The 20,102-nt window shown below is 35.7% G+C and overlaps 1 protein-coding gene across 16 annotated transcripts in view; it reads right to left on the bottom strand.

Moving 5' to 3' along the window:
- Positions 1 to 20,102, bottom strand: part of BIN1 (bridging integrator 1) — a 113,241-nt gene that overhangs the window by 45,647 nt on the left and 47,492 nt on the right. For all 16 annotated transcript variants that reach the window (XM_039321862.1, XM_039321864.1, XM_039321866.1 and 13 more), the window contains exons 2-4: positions 15,005 to 15,085; positions 1,256 to 1,310; positions 64 to 158 (exon numbers count right to left, since the gene is read on the bottom strand). In XM_039321862.1, the coding sequence (XP_039177796.1) occupies positions 64 to 158; positions 1,256 to 1,310; positions 15,005 to 15,085 (231 nt within the window). The remainder of the gene's footprint in view (positions 1 to 63; positions 159 to 1,255; positions 1,311 to 15,004; positions 15,086 to 20,102) is intronic.

Below are 20,102 nucleotides of genomic sequence, written 5' to 3'. Positions count from 1 at the left end.
CCTTCACAAATCTGAGATCACAATACATTTATCATGCTAATGTGTGAGAAATCCAAAGCTCACCTCTCCTATTTTGTAACTTTCATCCCTTCCTGGCCAATCGGGTTCATATACTTCTTGCAAACACTCTGTAAGTCTCTTGGAGGCTTCATGCATTGCTTTGAAATAGAAAAGAATGACATAACAGTAAGGAAATAATTATTCATCCTGCCCTCTAAGAAAAATCCAAACACCTTGCTCATTTATAAAGGACTTGATAATATTCATAATATTTCTTTCCTAACAAGAAAAATAAAAGATGAACAAACAAATGGTTACACACATCAATTCCCTTGTGGTTTAATATTCTTTCTTTAATAAAAAAATGAAACTAAGTTCCTTTTTTAAATGGCTAATTTCTTATTTCTGAACATAGTATAATTTAAGAAGAGTTTCAAATATTTGGCTGAGATTTATACACACACACACATACCTATACATGTGTGTGTAAATAATTTAATTTATAATGTAATGTAATATAATATATAATATAATGATATACTGTATTATAATAATAATAATAATAATATAGTAATATAGATACTACTCTTTCTATTTGTTCTTCAACATTATACTGAAAGATTAAAATAAGAACTGCTGCCTATTGATATAATTAGTCTGGCCATGTTTTGTGGAGCTTTTTTAAAGTAGTAAGAACAAAAGTAAAAGGAAGGGACAGGATCCCAACAGAAAAAAAGAGATTTGCATTATAATTGTTTATCTCTCCTGCTTCCTGGAACCTGAAAAGTATAACACATGTCATTTACTTGTTATTAAGCAAATGAATAACTCCAAATTTCCAAGCTTCCAAGTCTGGTGGCCTTTATTTTTTTTTTAACCACCATGGGACCTAATATTATGCCAGGAGCCATGACAACATCTCCCCCACTCTCTATTATCCTCTTACTAGCCTAATTTATTAGTCAAGACAGAGCTTGAAGCATTTATAAAATATTACTAGAATCTATCTATAGCACATCTCTAGGAAACGTTTCCATGTTAAATAAATAGCATTTGCCCCTGTTCCAAATTTTCTTGGCCACCATAAAATTCCAATAACTACTTAGTTCCATAATTATAGCTTTCTAAAGTAATGCAAATAGCACTGCCTAGCAGCAATAGACAAAACTGGGTAAGATAAGATTTAATAATGGCTTCTGGAATTTATTTCACAGAAGATCATGTAAAGCAATAGGACTATTATTCCAAGTATTACCTTTAACTGAAGTCAGGTAGGTCCGGAGATCCTTCTGTAGCTTGGATCCTTCTGCCTAAAAAAATAGTGAATAGAAATAGTGAGTGAGCTATTGCAATAACAGGTCACAATAGTTTGGTTTTGATATCAAGTTCCACTGTTGCTTTTCATCTTTAAAATCCTGAAAAGAAAGATTAAAATATTGTTTTTTGAAAGAACCTGTCTAGTTTATAAGATTTATAAGATTAGCTGTAGAGGGAACTCCCCAGATTAGCAGACATTTGTCTTTTTAGATATAGCATCTTCTTTGTAGAACATTTATCTCTAGAAAGCCATATTAATTTCCTCAATTAACTATTGCTTTTATTTTTTTAAAAAAAACTTTTAATATAATCAGTTAAATGATCTCCTTTGGTATTTTATATAATTCCATATTGCTTATATCTATATATGCTCTACCTCAGATTTAGCAACAGGAATTGTGGTCCCAACTTTAGTTGTATGTCCACCTGTGGGTTAAGCTGTACATTACTATTTTTGATTTAAAGCTTTACCAACACCTTGAATTAAGCACACACAATATAATTTGGTACAATTTAGAATAGATTACATCTGTAAAGTAGAAATAATCTATTCTAAAAAATAAAAAAGGATCACTACCACAACCCAGCTACAAATTTAAAAAGCTATAAAATATTTTGAATTCTGTTTCTCCCTTTATTATATTATCTACTAGTTTATTGATTTTGTCTGTTATTTATCTTATTTTATTGACATCTGCCCTATAGTGATTATTTTTAGCTGTTTTGGAAAGTTCAGTAGACAAGTAAACAAAAATTTAAAATGAGTAAATAATTCAATAGCAAAACATAATTGCAACTAATTAGGTTGTGGAATTGGGAATGGCTAAGAAGGTTTAGGCCAATGAGTCAATCTAAGTCACAATAGCTTTTCTTTTATCTCTCATTTCAATAAAGCAGCATGACAACAAACTGATTTTCTGAAATATTCAAAACTTTAATATTTAAATTAAAATAACAGAAATATATTTAGAATAGGAACCTTGGTCTCAAAAGATGAATACTTCAAACTGCCATTTTACAATTGTCTACTGAGTTGTTACTTAATTCCAAGTAAGTACATTCAGGACTGGAGCTCTAGATTCACGACATCCCTTATTTTGGATTTGATGTTTATCAAAAATTGCATAAGATACAAATTGTCATAACTGATATTCTGTATTATTGAGCACTAACACCATCCATCAAACAGTATCAGCTACTGAGTACAATTATGTGTATAGAACTTACTAGTTAAAAACATTAAAGAGTAGTAAATAACTATCATTTGTAAGAAATAATTTAAAATCAAATATTATAACCTGTCAAATACCCGCAATCTATTTAGCAAATATGAAGACATTCAATATTATTAAAGACAACTTTTCATTTTGAATGAAAAATTTGTCTCAATCTAATGACCAAGGTTGGAGTTGGGCGACCTAATTTTTCCAACTGTTTGCAGCTGGAATAAAGCAGGAATCTCCAGGTTCCCTATCTCCATACATCAGCTCAGCAAAGCACTTTTCTTCTTGAGATCAAGGCTTTTAAAAATTGCAATCTCATTGTTTTGAACATGGTCTCCCCATCACGGGTTGATAGTCAAGGAAGAACCTCTTAATTGCAACTGGGATGTAAATCATTTTTGGCCTGATCCTCCATTTTAATATTTAAATACTCAAAAGTCCCCAACCAATATCTCTAGCATAATTCCAATTATGCAATTTTTCTGCATATGGGTTAATTTAGTCCTTAAAGTGTGCATCTTCAAAGACAGTACAAAAGAAAAATGGTCACATACTGGGTGTCCCTCCCTGCCTAACATCAACAAAAGCTGGATGGAATGTCTATGGCCATGGGAACAGCTGTGGTTTTTCAAAAGGAAGGACAAGGGCAGCAGGAAAAAGAAAAATCTATCCAGCAGCATCTGCTTATACAGAAGACTGCCTTTCCTCTTTCCTTTTATCTTCATAAAGGGGGAATTTAAAGAGAGGAAGCTTATACAACATCTGTTTCAGGAGGTAACAGATGAAGACATGTTTCCTGTCATGGTCCTCCTTGCTCTTACTCTAAAAGTGTTTATGTCTTCATTCTTATCTTGTGTTTTTAAAATAAAAAAACTATAACAGAGTTCCAGTTATCCAAGACTTAAAAGTACTGTATATGTTTCTGATATGTTCAGACTGGCACCAATTCTGCTAATGATGTTGACTCTGCATTCAATTGTACTGAAAACCCTTATAAAATGAGTGGAGTAATCTTTTTCCCTCAATTTATTAGAAATGCAACAGTTCCAGAGATATTGCAGCAATAGGTAATAATAATAATAATAATAATAATAATAATAATAATAATAATAATAATAACAACAACAACAACAACAACAACAACCCTTGTTGTGGTTGTGGGGCTTGTGTACTCTGAGGAAGATGAGAGCTATGCCAGAGGTTCAACCATACTGGACAGGTCTCATCAGAGGAGTCAAACAAAGAGTGTCTCTCCCATAAAAAATATGGTGAGACGTAAATTTCAGAAAGCCATACCGGCTCAGATGTCACCGGGTTAACAAGATCTGAACTAGATGTTGGAGTTCCTGGATATCTAATGAAAAATGGGTTACAGGACTCAGGACTGTTGGCTGAGCAACCAGGGCCCGCAGCTGCAGAACTACTGGAAGAAAAGGTATTTACCTGTCGCAAATACACTGTGATTGAAAACAAAGAAATAATGATTTGTTATTATATATCAAGTCCAACAAGAAGAGGATATCTAAAACAAATGCACCAGTTCTGGAAAGACCAACATCCAGAATCAGAAATAACAGAACAGAGACTAACAGATCAACGCCGATTTATAATACAAAATAAAGTATTCACAGAAACAGAATTGGCGAACTATAAAGGTTTACCCAGCATAGCTGATTCAGGAATTCTGGGTATTGAAGTCCACAAGTCGTAAAAGAGCCAAGGTTGCCTACTCCTGACCCTGGGCAAAGAAATCAAAGCCTTGCCAGAAGTAATTCAGAATGTAGAGGCAAACCAGGGGGAGTTGGCAGTGAAGGATATACAACTGTTCTCATTTGGAAACCAGGCACCTTTTCCACAGGAAGAACAAAACCCTCTAACTAAAGAAATAAAAGAATTGAAACAAAGAATAACTGATCATCTAGAACAGCACAAAAACAACAGAATAAAGCTGCCTGCATTGAAGTTTGTTCCAAAGAAACAGCTAGCACAAGCATTAAAAGATGAAAATACTGCAATATCAAGTATAAGCACCAATTCACTGCAAGAAACAAACCAACTAATGTAGTTATAACTGAATATCTGGGATGCAAAATCAACAAAGAAGAAAAACAAACAAACAGTGCACCACAAAAATGGAATGTTAGACTAGAAAATAAGATCAGCAAGTTAAGATCACATGCAAGCAAGCTAGAACAGATGAAAGAAAAGAAGCTGAAGAACAAGAAGACCAAAGAATACCTAATCAAGAAATACCACTTAGAAACAAGGAAAATCAAGGAAACACTGGAAACAATAAAACAGCAAATAACAGCTATAGCCAGGAAAATCAGTAGATATGAAGCTCGAATTGCACATTATAGGCAGAATCTCCAATTTCAATCCAATCAGAAACATTTCTACCAATCCATTAATGGAGAAACTGCAATGAATCAGTCAGTACCTGACAAGGAAGAAACAGTGCAGTTCTGGAAGCAGATATGGGATAACCCAAAGAAATACAACAAGGATGGGGCTTGGTTAAAAGAGAATAAATAAAATAGAAGTTGAAATGAAAGAACTAGTAATAACAACAAAAGTGGTAGAAAAAAGAGCAAGTAAGATCAGCACCAGGTGAAGATGAACTGCATGGCTTTTGGTTGAAATATCTAATTGTTATATACCCACTCGTTGCCAAGCAGTTCAACAATATACTACAAAGAGGAGAAATTGAAAAGTGGCTAACAACTGGGAAAACCTACCTAATAATGAAAAATCCAGCAATATCAGGCAACTACAGGCCAATTACCTGCTTACCAACAACTTTCAAATTGCTAACTGATATGGTAGTTGATGCAGTACAACAGCATCTAGTTGAAAACAATTTCTTTTCCCCTGAGCAGAAAGGAAACTGCCCCAACAGCAAAGGAACAAAATAATCTTGGAAAACTGCAAGAAAAGAAAGACCAATGTGGCATGGATTGATTACAAAAAGGCATTTGACTGTCTGCCACATGACTGGATAATCAAGTGCCTAGAAATAACAGGAGTCAGTGTAAACATCAGAAAATTTGTGCAAAGATCGATGGCACAATAGAAGACACAGTTGCAAATCAATGGTGAGAGAGTAGGAGAGATTAATATCAAGAGAGGAATATTTCAAGGAGATTTATTATCACAACTACTATTTGTTATTGCACTGTTTCCTCTGTCAGCAATACTGAATAACTCAGGACATGGCTATCAAACATCAAACACATCTGCCAGACTATCCCACCCCCTTTACATGGATGATCTGAAGCTGTATGGAAAAACATCATCTGAAATAGAATTGCTGCTCAACACTGTCTGTATATATAGCCAATATATTGCAATGGAGTTTGGCTTGGACAAATGTGCCACACTTACTATCAACCAAGGAAAAATAGTGAAAACTGAAGGAATCAAGATGCCCCATGAAAATAACATTAAGGGTCTGGATGAGGAAGATTACTACAAATACTTGGGTATCCTTCAAGCTGACAACATCAAGCACATTGAAGTCAAGAAAAAGATTAGAGGTGAATACATCAAGAGAGTGAAGAAGATCTTAAAGTCCAAACTCAATGGAGGAAATACCATGAAGGCAATCAACATCTGGGCAATTCCAATCATTAGATACACAGCTGGAATAGTGGACTGGACTCAAGCAGAACTAAAAGCAATGGATAGGAAGACCAGAAAAATAATGACAATGAATCATGCCCTTCATCCATGCAGTGACATTGACAGACTTTATCTACCAAGGCAAATAGGTGGGCGTGGAATGTTGCAAGTATATCAGATGGTTGAAGAAGAAAAAATGGCTTTGGAAGAATATCTGAAGGACAGTGATAAAGATGCACTGAAATTAGTATATCAGGAAGGCTTACTGACTACTGGAGAGACCAAACTGGCCTACAAGACCAAATTAAGAACAGAATAGAGGCATGGGAAGACAAAGCACTACATGGCCAGTGCATTAAAAAAAATAACTGGGAAAGCAGATAATAACAAGACCTGGCAATGGCTAAGAGCAGCAAAATTGAAGAAAGAGACCAAGGGACTAATTCTGGCTGCACAAGACCAAGCCTTAAGGACAAATGCATACAAAGTCAAAATTGAGAAGACAGCAACAGACAGTAAGTGCCACCTATGCAAAGGTGAAGAAACAGTGGACCATCTCGTAAGCTGCTGCAAGAAGATTGCACAGACTGACTGCAAGCAGCGGCATGGCAAAATAGCAACAATGGTGCATTGGAAGATCTGCAAGAAATATCATTTGCCTGTAAGCAAGAACTGGTGGGATCATAAAACAGAGAAAGTCATAGAAAATGATAAAAATAAATTGCTCTGGGACTTCAGAATTCAAATAGACAAACACCTGCAACATAACACTCCAGACTTAACAATTGTTGATAAGAAAAAAGTCTGAATAGTGGACGTAGCAGTGCCTGGAGACAGCAGAATAGATGAGAAAGAACTGGAGAAGATAACAAAATACAAAGACCTACAAATAGAAATAGAAAGACTGTGGCAAAAGCAAGCAAGGGTAGTACCAATAGTAATAGGCTCCTTGGGTGCAATCCCAAAACAACTGGAGCACCACTTGAACACCATTGGCATTGACAAATTCGCTATTAGTCAATTGCAAAAGGCGGCCTTACTAGGAACTGCTTCCATCCTGCGACGATATCTGTAATACCATCAAACATCCACATCTGCCTATCCCAGGTCCTGGGTAAGGACTCGATAGGTAGACAAAATGCCAAATCCAGTCTGAACATCTGGCTGACTATGTGATGATCCGTAATAACAACAATAACAATAACAATAACAATAATAATAATTATTGTTTAACTGTCTAGGGATAGAGAAATAAATACTTGGCAAAAGAATGAAATAAGCATAGTACTTAACTCTGATGCCAATTAGAATTTTAAAAATAACTCAATTGTTTAAAATTTGTATTATGTATAGCTTGATTTACTTATACAGATATATTTGTTGTAAAAATCTAAAAGTATAATTTATTTAGATAGCAGTTGTACATTGACTGGAGCATTTTTATTTTTATTTTTGCACTCATGTCAGAAGCATCGAGGACCTTCTGCCTTGTAAGGATTGCCCTGTTGGGGGCTCCTATCATGTCCCCAGCAGAAGCTGGAGCGAAGGACAAAAGCTCACCCTACCCCACGCCAGCATTCAGGTCTCGAATGCGGGCTTGCTAACCTCCAACCAAGCATTCTAACCACGAGAGGCACCATATTCCTGACTGGAGCCATGTTGAAATATTTTCAATTTTAAAGCTGTTAAACTCTAAAATGTGTCCCTTTCCTTCATTTTTGCCTGTTTTGGAGAAGCATCTGAGCCAAAATTAATGCTGAAAGTCATGGAGGCCATCAACACTGTAACAATATGCCAGTGGTAGTGCTGAAAAAGTGGCTGACTTTGGTTACACACTAATTGCAGACCAAGAAACAGAACTCAGATGGGCGATCATGTTTAATCTGTTTTGGCATCATTTGGGTACCTTTAAAAGCCCATAGATTGGAAGTATTCTAGTTCTATCTTTGTTAGGACAAGTATCCACCATAAGATGAAGCACTTTTACTAGCTAAGGCTAATGCATCAGCTCTAATGCAATAATGAGATAAGAGATGGCATTATAAGTAAATAAAAGGGGTCATGAGACAGATACACAGAATTTTGCCTATTATAGAGAAAATGACTGAAAGAGATATTTTTTTCCCTCACAGTGCTAAAATCCAGGGTCACTTAATGAAGCTGTATGATGGGACATAAAGAAAAATAAAATGAAGCACTTTGTATTTCAAATAGTACAGAAATTATGGAATTCATTACCACAGGAAGTTATCATGCAAATTAAGCTGACAAAGAACAAAGGAAGTGTCTACATATACCACTAATCATGGGTATCAGTTACTATCATCACTAACATTAGCGTACCTCTGAAATCCAAATAACAGGAAACACGATCAGAAGAGTCCTACTGCACTACTACACATACCCTTTTTCTAATCATTTGATTGGTCGTCATAGGAAACAGGATGCCATAGTAAGTGTTCTTTGGTCTTAATAATGGTGGTTTGTAAATGTTTGCAAATGTTTGAATAATATATATGTTTCCATCTGGACAAACAATTGCTACCTACAAAAGCATTCAAAATTCAATAAAGCATCAGATTCAGTTGTTACCAGCCATGTAATTGCTGACACTTGACTCCTACCATCTTAAGAAGCCATCCTAAACATGAGACGCATGCCAGAACATACTCTGAAATGTTCACGATGGCCAAAACGATGGTTTTTATTGTCCGTATATAGCCATACTTGGGGAGAGGGGTGTTGGGTATAATATACATATAACCACAAGCTAAGCTTATTCTGCAAGCTTAGAAATATATGGGCGATAGACTTCTTAGCGTGACAGATCAGGAACAGCTGGGCTTCTCTCTGACACCCAGGCCCGTAAGAATGCAGGAAAGACTATCTTTCTGTCATTATGCATACATTAAGCCTTGAACCTCATCAGATGTTTAATGCTATTAACAGAACAGAAAGGAACAGGAAAGATAAGGTTGTGTATTTAATACCAACACTTCATTTGCTATTTAAAGATATGGCAGATGAACATTTCAGGTCCAGCTCACAATTTGCTTTTTGAGATATACACTGAATTTGAGGCTCGTAATTTCTGTATGCCTAAAAGATCTTTGGTGGATGCCATAAAACAGATGGGAGATAAATTATAGTGAATAGAAAGAATACATTGTCAGAGAGAACAAACAAGTTATTCTCATCAAAATAAGAATATACATTAGGCTATATACGTTAACCTAACTATCATTAAAGTGCTTTGCAAGATCATTCACAGCATTTCGTTCTTTCTTTTCTCCTCCTTTGCCAAAATAGACACAGTCTGGGGCAGAAGGCTCTGTACTTAATTGCAGTTTCTAGATATGGGAAACTAATTCATTGGGAATTATTCTTAGCATGAATATTTTCCCAGACAGCATTTTCAGAAGTGGGAATTTCTGAAAAATAGCATAATTGTTCTCTGTCAATAGACCAAGAATGACTCCCACTACAGCTGAAGAAGTTAAGCAGTTCCAAATGTAACTTTTTGTTGAAGGAATAATGGGGATCTGCTTATTAAATCAGCAAGTACAATGAGTAAGGCAAATATTAGCCAACACAGTAAGATTCCTTTCCAAGCACATTCATATCTTACATTTGTATATGTATTGAACATACACATAAAGCATTCCATAAACTTTATATATATTTCTATTCCCTAAAATAACGCTACTGATTTGAATGAATAAATACCCGTTTTTATTTTCTTTTAAACAGGAAAACATTACTGTTCATAATAAACATCTGAGAGCTGTTTTACAATGCAAACATTGAAACCCTATTGTTGCTTTGATAGTTCTGCGTTGTTGCTTTTCCTTTTAAATGACCGCATGAGTGGACAGGAGCAAACTCCCTTCCTGGGTTTGTGTTTATTTTCTTATCTTTTAATCTAACCTGGTTAAAAAAAGCAGAAGTTATTCTGAAGAATTGTGCAAAGGACAGATCTAGCGAAGGAGAAAGACTTCTGCTTAGCTCCAGTTGTGCTGTTCATCAAACTGCAGAGGTACCTCAGATTACTGGAATGTCAGCGCCTCTGCCAAAAAAGTCAACCCATGTTTGGTTTACATGACGTGTATCAAGGTCAGCTTCTAAGCTAACAGGGAGGTGCCATTTGCGGGATGCAAGGAAGCATGCCCAGAGATCTCTGAATGGACATACAAGGTATTTAGAACAAGATTCCCTTCCCATTCAGGAATAAGAAAAAGTCAACAGTGTAATGCATGAGCTAATTTTATATCCCTTCCATTTCACAGCAGACCTCGTGCCCACTTGACTGTACAAAAAACAGGGTCTTAGCTCAGGGCAAAGCAAAGACAGCTGTCTGTTTGTCTTCCCAGCAACATAACAAACAATTGGCCCATTCTTCAGTAGATGCCTAGATGTCATTTCTATCCTTCCTGGGACTCCGGCTTAAATAGAGAAAGGTCTCTGGCTTCATAAGATCAACTTTCTTTACTACTTATATTTCTTGTAGCTACCACAAATGTGGTTTCTCAGACCCAAATATGACCCCAAAGAAGTGAATAGGATAATGAACAGTGAATTAGGTAGTCTCTAAAAGCCTTATAGCCAGAGGGTCCCACATGTCTACCCAGAGAGCAGCAGTGATTAGCTAGTAATTAAACAAGAAAGCCAAAGCTGCAGTAACAGTTGTTGGTCACCACACCATCCTTTCTTCTATTGGGATAACCAGCTAGACCAGGGGTAGGCAACCTTGGCTCTTTTATGACTCGTGGACTTCAACTCCCAGAATTCCTGAGCCAGCACTGGCTCAGGAATTCTGGGAGTTGAAGTCCACGAGTCATAAAAGAGCCAAGGTTACCTACCCCTGAGCTAGACAACATAAATTTCCAGATGCTCATGTTATGTTTACTTTTAAAATATCTAATGATTTTCCAAAGGAAAATTATGTTTGTCCCAAGTACATGTAATTGTTTAGCAAACCAACTCTGTTTGGTATGATGGTATTTGTACGATTCTGTATGCCTTGTATGATTGTAGTTGCAAAGCCCCCCCCCCCTTTTTTTTTTTGAAGAGGCTATTTTTTGTACTCCATCAATATTGCCCCTTGGGTTTTATTCTTACACAAGGTTGAACTTTGTTTTTCTGGCATCAATCATTTTTCCGGGGGGGGGGATAGATCTTGTGATATCCTGTGACATTTCAGCAATTTTACCCTAATCTCAAATGATCCTGAGCAAGAATGCTGAATTCTCACAAGAATCCAACCAAGAACACTGACTTTTAAAGAAACTGCCAAGTTTTTTTTCCCTAAAAGCTCATATAAACTGTCAGCATCATTTGACTTTACATATTAGCTGGTAAACTGGTAAGTTTTCATTCATTTTATTTTTAAGATATTTTTATTTAAATCCATGGAGAGGGATCCATGTGAAGTATTTAAAATGTAATGGAAGTCATACCAATCCAAGCATTAACTTATTAATCAAGTAGAAACCAATTATAAAACATGGAATGCCATGACTGGAAGAGAGGAAATTGTGTACTTCTTCACAAAAACACATGTGACTGTTTAAAACTCTCAAGAATTCTGCTTTCAATTTAGTGTAAAATTATGTTGTGTAAGGGCTGAGGCTGACACTAGCAAGATGGGAATCTGAATCTCAGGCAAGACAGAACAATTTTGTAAACTCTAAGCAAGCTTCATCCAATCTCAAACCAGAAAGGCTATGATCAACTATCTGTTGATTTGAAAATGCAGGGAAAAAATTAAAATTTAAAATGTGGGCCAAAATACTTACACAAATTTTGGATTTCTGTATTACAGGTAATCCTCGATTTGCAACTGTTCATTTAGTGTCTGTTCAAAATTACTGTTGTGGTCTCCGTTCACGTGCAAATGATGATGACACATGATGGTAATGAACAATGCTTTATTACTCCTACTCCAACTCCAACTCCTAGCAAAAGGCAAAAGGCACGCAGGCCTTTTATAGGACTTGAACCCGGACAGAGTGAACCAATAAAAGTTCTTCTTTCTTCGCGCCTTGCGCATGCGCACAAGCTGGCGCCGCTCTGTCTGGTCCCGGGCAGCTTTTATAATGCCCGGGACCATTTGCAACAATTCTGGGCCTACTGAGTTTCCTTATCAGGCCCAGGACACAACAATTACGTCATTGAAAAAAGTGACATGACTGTTTTTCACACTGATGACAGTTGCAGCATCCCCATGGTTGCATGATCAAAATTCAGATGCATGGCAACTTGTTCATATTTATGATGGTTGCAGTGTCCCGGGGTCATGTGATCACCTTTTGTGACCGTCCGACAAGCAAAGTCAATGGCGAAATCAGATTCACTTAACAACCATGTTGCTAACTTAACTGCAATGATTCCCTTAACAACAGTGGCAAGAAAAATGGAAAAATGTCATAAAATGGAACAAAACTCACTTAACAAATGTTTCACTTAGAAACATAAATTTGGGGGGGCTCAGTTGTGATCGTAAGTCAAGAACTAACTGTATAAAGGAACAAGAAGGAGACCTGCACATAAATTATTCTTATCTAGTATTAAATAAAGCTGTGTTATGTCTATGGACTTCTGTAAGCAAGTTCCTGATTATGGGGTGAAGAATCTGGACAGTCAAAATTTAGTCTCATCTCTAGGTGCCTTGCTGACAAGGAGGAAATGTTTTTTAAACAAAATTTGCCTTTTGAATATACAAATTTTGTGCACAAGAGCTTTTCTAGGAAATCAGTATCAATGCTAAGAGACATTCTGAATTTCCAAATGAAATATGTTCCATAATGAATTCCAAAAGCAAAACAAAGGGCCAAAGAAAATGTTGCTTTAAGTATATAGGTTGGCACTGTTTGCATCTGTTTTTTCACTGAAATTTAATCAAGATCATAAATGCAATATGGAGACTAAGATAATCTCTTCATTTGGTGCTATGATCCCTGAGAAAATTTACCTCCATTCCCTAAAACTATTCTATGCAATTTACTGCTTCATCTATTATGAATATTTAAAACTGAATTATATTTCCTTATACATGGCAATGGTAAAAAGTTATGTTTCAAAATTGTTGCCCATGAATCAACCATATAACTGCTTATTCAATTAGATAGAAGCAGTTCTTCAGCTAGCTATTACAGGATGTCCACTGTGGTAGGACGCTTGCTAGAATTACATTATTTGCCCACTCTGCCATGCTCATGCTGTATTGTGAATTTTGTCAAGCAACAGAGAAATCAGAAGATTCAGGCAATTCAAATAAGTATAGAGATTTATTGCAAAGCGCTCTCTACAAGAATCTGAACTACTAATGGTCAAGAGAAATTAGCGGGAGTTAAAAATAGAAAGGAATCCAAGGACTTAGATCTCTTGTGGGGATTCCTGACTGATGATGCGTTTGGCCCCTCCCTCAGGCTCAGCCTGGTCATCTCCTACAAATTTGTGCTTAAACTTATTTTAATGGAAGCACTTAGTCACACGGTACTGAAGAACACTTCTACTTTATGCTTATAATCAGTGGTGAGATTCAAATATGTAAACAACCGGTTCTCTGTGTAGATGCCACTACCGGAAGTCCATTCTGGGCCTGGGCAATAAAAAATTAGCTACCGGTTCTGCCGAAGTGGTGCGAACCAACTGAATCTCACCACTGCTTATAATCCAAAAAAGTAGCAAGATGAACTCCTAAATATGGCTTGATGTTTCAGTATGTTATAAGAGAAACTACTTATTGCATTAATGTAACTAAAAACACATGATTCCAAAAATTGCATCACATACTCAGTGAACTGCTTTATACGCTATTTAGAACTAAGCAAGAAGGCGACCTAACCAGCAAGATTTTTTGCTCAAAATTGCCAAACTTATTTTCTGCACACATACAGAACCAATTAGTGTTTGGGGATATGGCATCTGACCATGGGCTTTGCATTTTGCAGCCCCTGATAGGTCATTTACTATTCCTTTTAAAACAGTTTAGCAGTTACAGCGATGCTTAAAAGTGTGTGATTTTAATTACTTAATTAAGTAATTTAATTAGTTTTAATTATTCAATATGACCTAAAGCATGCTCCACATACATTCCAAAATGAGTTAAATTATATAATAAATAAATTAAAGAAGATAACCCAATTAAACAAAAATATTATAACAAAATAAGACATTACCTTTGTTCATTGTTTTACGTGCATTTTTTTTAAATCCAAGTTTTCTACATGCTCCGTGGAATGGAATAGTCTGTTCCATGCACATGTTTTGGGAGGGGATTAATTTGTTTGACCTTTTGTCATTTTTCTCTCTCTCATAACAATGCTATTTTATGTTTAGATGACGCATTTTTGCAATTATAGAGCAGAAAATGCTCAATTATATTTTTATGATGACACATGTTATATTCTAACAAGAAGAACTGGAAAAGAAAGATAATTATTTCTTCTGTTGCAAATTAAGTAAATTATCAAAGACACAAAGGTTAAAGAGGAGGCTATTTGCAATTTTTAAATATTGTGTGCTATTCACAGGGAGGGAAGAATAGTGGCAGCAATCAATCAACGTCTCTAAATTTTGCCAAATATTCCTTGAAACTTTTATACCAAAGGAAGCAGACTGGAACCTAAATACTGTATCCCAAATCCATTCCTGACCATCTAACACTGGTGTGATACCAATTAAGATCAGGGAAGGAAAGAGACAGATGACAAATTAAAAGAATAAGTGAGCAAATTTTATTCATTTACTTATTTATGAAATTTATATGGCCACCCACCTCATGGAAAGTGACTCTGGGTGGTGTTCAACAATCAATGAAGGAATCCTTAAAACTCACTTACCAGCTGTTTGTTAAAGTTTTGCACACACTGTTCAAATTGCTCATCTTTTGTTTCATCAGCTTTGCCAAGTTTCTGGAGGACCTATAAAAGCACATAAAAAAAGAAGCAAGAAAATGTTTACCACCGCATAACCACACAAAAAACAATATTTTTGTTTATTTTAAACAAAAATAACCAAAAAAGTAGGAATGGGAAGTAGGAAGTAGTGCAGTTTAGGTTAAGTCAATCTATTCAGCTGTAGAGCAGATGCTCCAATTACAATCAGTGCCGAGGCCAGTTCAAGATTTTGACCAGGTTGGACAGTCATTACAACATGAAAACAAGGGGAAGATGATCCAAAGGCCCAGTTCAGAACAAGATAACATCACAGATTTGAAGGAGGTCTCTTCAGTGTATTTATGAGTTCATCCTTTCAAAATGATTGGTGCAAAACTCAACTGAGAGTTTAGCATTCTTCTTAACCAACTTCATTTTCTGCTAAAGTAAAAAGAAAAAAAAAGCCAATAAGAGCAATGGGGCAGAACCTACCCCTTTTATCCATCTATATTCTATGACAGGAGAAAACATGTGGCCTTTCAGATGTTGTTTTCAGGAGCCAGCCTGCTGACCGATAATGAACATTGCTGGAAATTTTCTTTTTCTTTTTTTTAATTATTTTTTTTTTATCCCTCTCTCCTCTCCTCTCTCCCCTCATCCCTTCCTCCCATCCAACTTCCTTCCTTCCCTCCTCCTCCCCCCTCTTATCCCTCTTCGGATACAGTTCAGGGGAAACACCCGAGCGGCACCTCCCTCTAAATTACTCCATCTATTTCATACTTTAATATTTCTATATATACTTAATCCCACCCCTCCCCTCCCCCCTACCCCCCCCCACTTCCCAGAGCAAAATACAGGGTTATTATAAACAAAACTAACACAATATATAACTTTTAAAACAAAAAAAGTCTATACAATAAACAAATTCATACATTACCCTTAACTCTCTCTAAACTTAAAATATATATATATAAACAAATCTACTATAAATCAAATATTATAAGAATCTATAAATAGTAATTATAACCTGAAGAAAAAATTAATCATAAAATAAATGGAACTTTAAAGTTCCATATTTATTCTGAATATAATCTATCCACCTTCTCCACACTATAATAATTTTTTCTTGTGTATGGTCCTTTAAATAAGCAGAAATTTTTGCCATTTCCGCTAAAGTAGAAACCTTAAGTATCCATTCTTCTAAAGTAGGCAGCGAATCCTTCTTCCAGTATAAACCTACAAGTAATCTTGCTGCAGTTATTAAATTCAACATTAAAATAGTTTCATTAACATCTAAATCCTTAAAAATACCCAATAAAAATAGTTGAGGAGTAAACTTTATCTTCTTTTTAAAAATCTTTTGAATGTTCCACCAAATCATTATCCAAAAAGCTTTAACCTTCTTACAGGTCCACCAAACATGAAAGTAAGTTGCATCAGTACTACCACACCTCCAACATTTGGGCTGTAAGTTAGGATACATACAAGCCAATTTTTTGGGATCCAAATGCCACCTATAAAACATTTTATAAAAATTTTCCCTCAAATTTTGGGCCTAACATTGCTGGAAATTTTAATTCAGCAACATCTGGAAGGCAATCAGTTTCTCTTCATCTCTGCTTTCTATAACATAAAGGGAAAACTGTGTTAAGCTACAGGTTTTAAATTACATTTATTTGCTGAAATTTAATTAGAGAGGCATGAGACTCAAAGTCAAAAGCATAGAAAGCAATGCAATCCTGATCCCTCTGCAAAAGCATCAGGACATCTTTTCCTACAAAATAGTTCTTTTGTGAAATACAGAAGAATTGAGTTCATATGCAGAGCACAGAGTTATCACACTTGGATTTATGTGAATTGAATATATTTCTGTCTAGGACTAGAAATAGCCTCCGGAGACTCCTGTCATAGGGACATGATTCTGTCATCAGGAAGGACCAGAATAACCATGGCAATCAGCCAGGCCTCTCTTAGCATTGAGAGACCCTTTTTAACAATGCAGTTCACACACCATTTGAGGCAAAGTAAAATTTAATCAAGACACTTCATTTATCAGCCATTTCTTATTAGTGCTCTTTGTATGGAGTCAAGTGTGCTGCTGCTGCCATGGCGGGTGGCCTACAAAAGCTAACTCAGGGCTGGCTGCCTGGCTGTCTTGAATGACTGCACAGACACAAGCAATAGTAGCCACAGTGTCTGTTGTTGACTTTAATTGCCTCCCCCTTCCCCTCCATACACTGAGTGATAGCTTTATACATTATCTTGAATGACTGCTCAGACACAAGCAATAGTTAAATGAACATATAATCTATTTTGTATACATTCCAAAAACCAATACATGTTAATGAAATAAAGTGAGGCATTATTATGCATCAGGTAATGTCAAATAACGTTTGGGAGCAGCCATGACCATTTATCAAGTTTAGATTTAATAATTGTGTGTGAAAGAGAGTGTGTATGTGGGTGCGTATGCAAGAGAGAGAGGGAGAGAGAGAAAGACAGAGAGAAAAAGATTAACAAGCAAAAAGTAAAACAGTCAATAGACAGTGGGTCCATCAAACTATTAGTATGCTACCACAGAAAAAGTATACAAATGTAAGGTAAAGTAAAGGTTTTCCCAGTCCAGTGGGTTCTGATTATATGGGTGGTGCTCATCTTTGTTAGAGATCCAGCACTATCCAAAGACATTTCTGTGGTCTGTGGAATGTCCATTCTATGGACATTTTCAGCATGACTACATGCTGAAGCACTCAAAATATTTCCCACCAATGTAGTACCTACATTGCATTTACTTGCATTTGCATGCTTTCAAACTGCTAGGTGGGCAGGAGCTGGAGCAACGACAGGAGCTCCCCCCATCACACAATACTGGGGTCTTGAACCTAGAGCTGTCAGCTTCCCAGGTGACAAGCTCAGCATCTTTAACCACTGAACTATCACATCCCTAGTATATATGTGTATTCATAAGCAATAAACTATAGAATGTTTTATTACACATAAATTATTGAAAATTAGAGATTATGTTACCGATTTCTTCCATTCTCATGCAGAGAAGAGTAAAGAAGAACTTGTTTCTTTGCTCTTCATTTGGAAATTTCTTTAAAAAATATGTTTCTCCCAAGTATTACCATAGAATAAGAAGTAAGGCTATGGGGCCTGAGAAACTGCTATGAAGAATAGAAGAAGAGCATTTAGGGAATTGGTTTTAAAAATAGTGGATATAGAATTGTACTCATTTATCCTAGCATTGATCATTCCCAGAGAGGATGAAATTAGTTTTGCATTGGGTATGAAAGGGATCAAAAAAATAATCCAGTTCCTACAATCTCTCATTTCTGTTAAGAAATTCCTGCTTCCTACTCTAGTACAGATTGATTGTTGAAAGATTGCATAGAGACAAATCAAAATTCCTAATCATTTTACCCTACAATTTTGAACTAAATCCTACGCACATATGTGCAAACAGCTGATTCTGTAATCCTGAAACATGCATCGTCAAAAGCATGGTTTTCAGAGTTTTATTTTATTCATTTTAGCACAAGAGTACTACTTAACACTGGTATTTAATGACTGAGTGGGTGGCTAGTTACAGTAAGCATCATCCTCTTCAGAAACCTTTTTCCATGCTTTGGGATTCAGTTACTGTTCATCAGTTTTTCCTGAGCTTTTGATATGATCCCAGTCAACTTCTCCTTTTTCATTACTTTGCCAGATTTCCCTAGCATAAGCAGAAAGTGTGTAATCTCTGTCCTAAATTGTAACTTTAACATTCTTTTCAAAGCAAATGTTTCTCTTACTTGCATTTTTCATCTCAATGTTTTACCTCTTTTTAAACCACATTGAATTAAAAAGCATAATAAATGCGGTGCCAGTTTACTTGTTTTTAATGTTATTCTCTTTATTGTTCTCTCCTTGTGTTCTATTCTTTGGCAGGTTGCAGACTATATGTGGTGGATACATGTTGTTATCTTGGTAATGAATTCTGATTGTTTTGTCCCTGCAATCTTCCAGGATGTGTTCTTGACTTCACAAATTCACCTGTAAAACTGAGATGTCCTCCCATCCCAAAATTAAAGGGGTCTGACGCTGCTTAGCTTTTGCTTTCCTGACATCATGAAAAGTAGACCAGGCATCAACTCCTACTCACAGAAAGAAATTTCAACTATATGCCAACCCTGAGTCAATAGACTGTGCCAACCCTTGACATCTTTTTAGAAACTCACAAACTTGGATCAGTTAGCTAGATATCTACACATTCTTTCTTATAAGGTAAATAAAATGAAACTACCGTTTGATTTCATTACAACAGTTAATTAAGTAGAGCAAATTCTGATAGAAAAAGGTTCTTAGAATGTCATCTTTATGTATTATAACCACAGAGAAAAATAGACACAACCCATATCAACATGTTTGTTTCTATGCTGTCTTTTTTCCACACTCAGTGGATTAATATATGTAAATATTCAGCAAGGATCTTTTGAACAATCTGGTTTAATATTCAAATTTCAAGAAATGCAAATAAATACCCAGTTGGACTTTTTCTCATCAGAACACAGAGATGTGAAATATCATTAAAAATGTTTTTACTGAGGATTTAGTGTTAGTAGTTGTATAGTTCTGGGCATTCTGGATATTATCCTCATTTTGATGATTCTTTTAACAAAGTATGTATTGACTTTGCAAAATGGTTGTTTTTCAAACTAGGTTCATTTAACCCAAGCAAATATTGTGACTATGTTGTAATATCTGAAAGCTTTCCCCTATACAAATGAAAGATACTAGTTGAAAACATCCAACCCTCATCATTTGTTTAAGCACTGATTATTATAAACATCCGTTGGTCTCACAAACCACACAATAACATTACACGTCTGCAGTATCAGAGCTTTGAAAGCACATACTACTTGGAATTAATTTACAGCCAAGAATGCCAAATTGTGGTAAAATGACTGTACTTTTTAAAATCAAATATAATTATTAGGGATGTATAATACCTTCATTATAATTCAGAAAAGGTTTTTCAAAGCCCATGGCAGCACAAATATATCATCTATCTGTAACT

Source organism: Crotalus tigris, unplaced genomic scaffold, assembly GCF_016545835.1.
Source record: "Crotalus tigris isolate CLP2741 ecotype Arizona unplaced genomic scaffold, ASM1654583v1 scf7180000023829.5930981, whole genome shotgun sequence".
NCBI lineage: Eukaryota > Metazoa > Chordata > Lepidosauria > Squamata > Viperidae > Crotalus > Crotalus tigris.
Note: the sequence above shows the minus strand (reverse complement) of the source record. Positions and strands in the feature narration are given on the sequence as shown.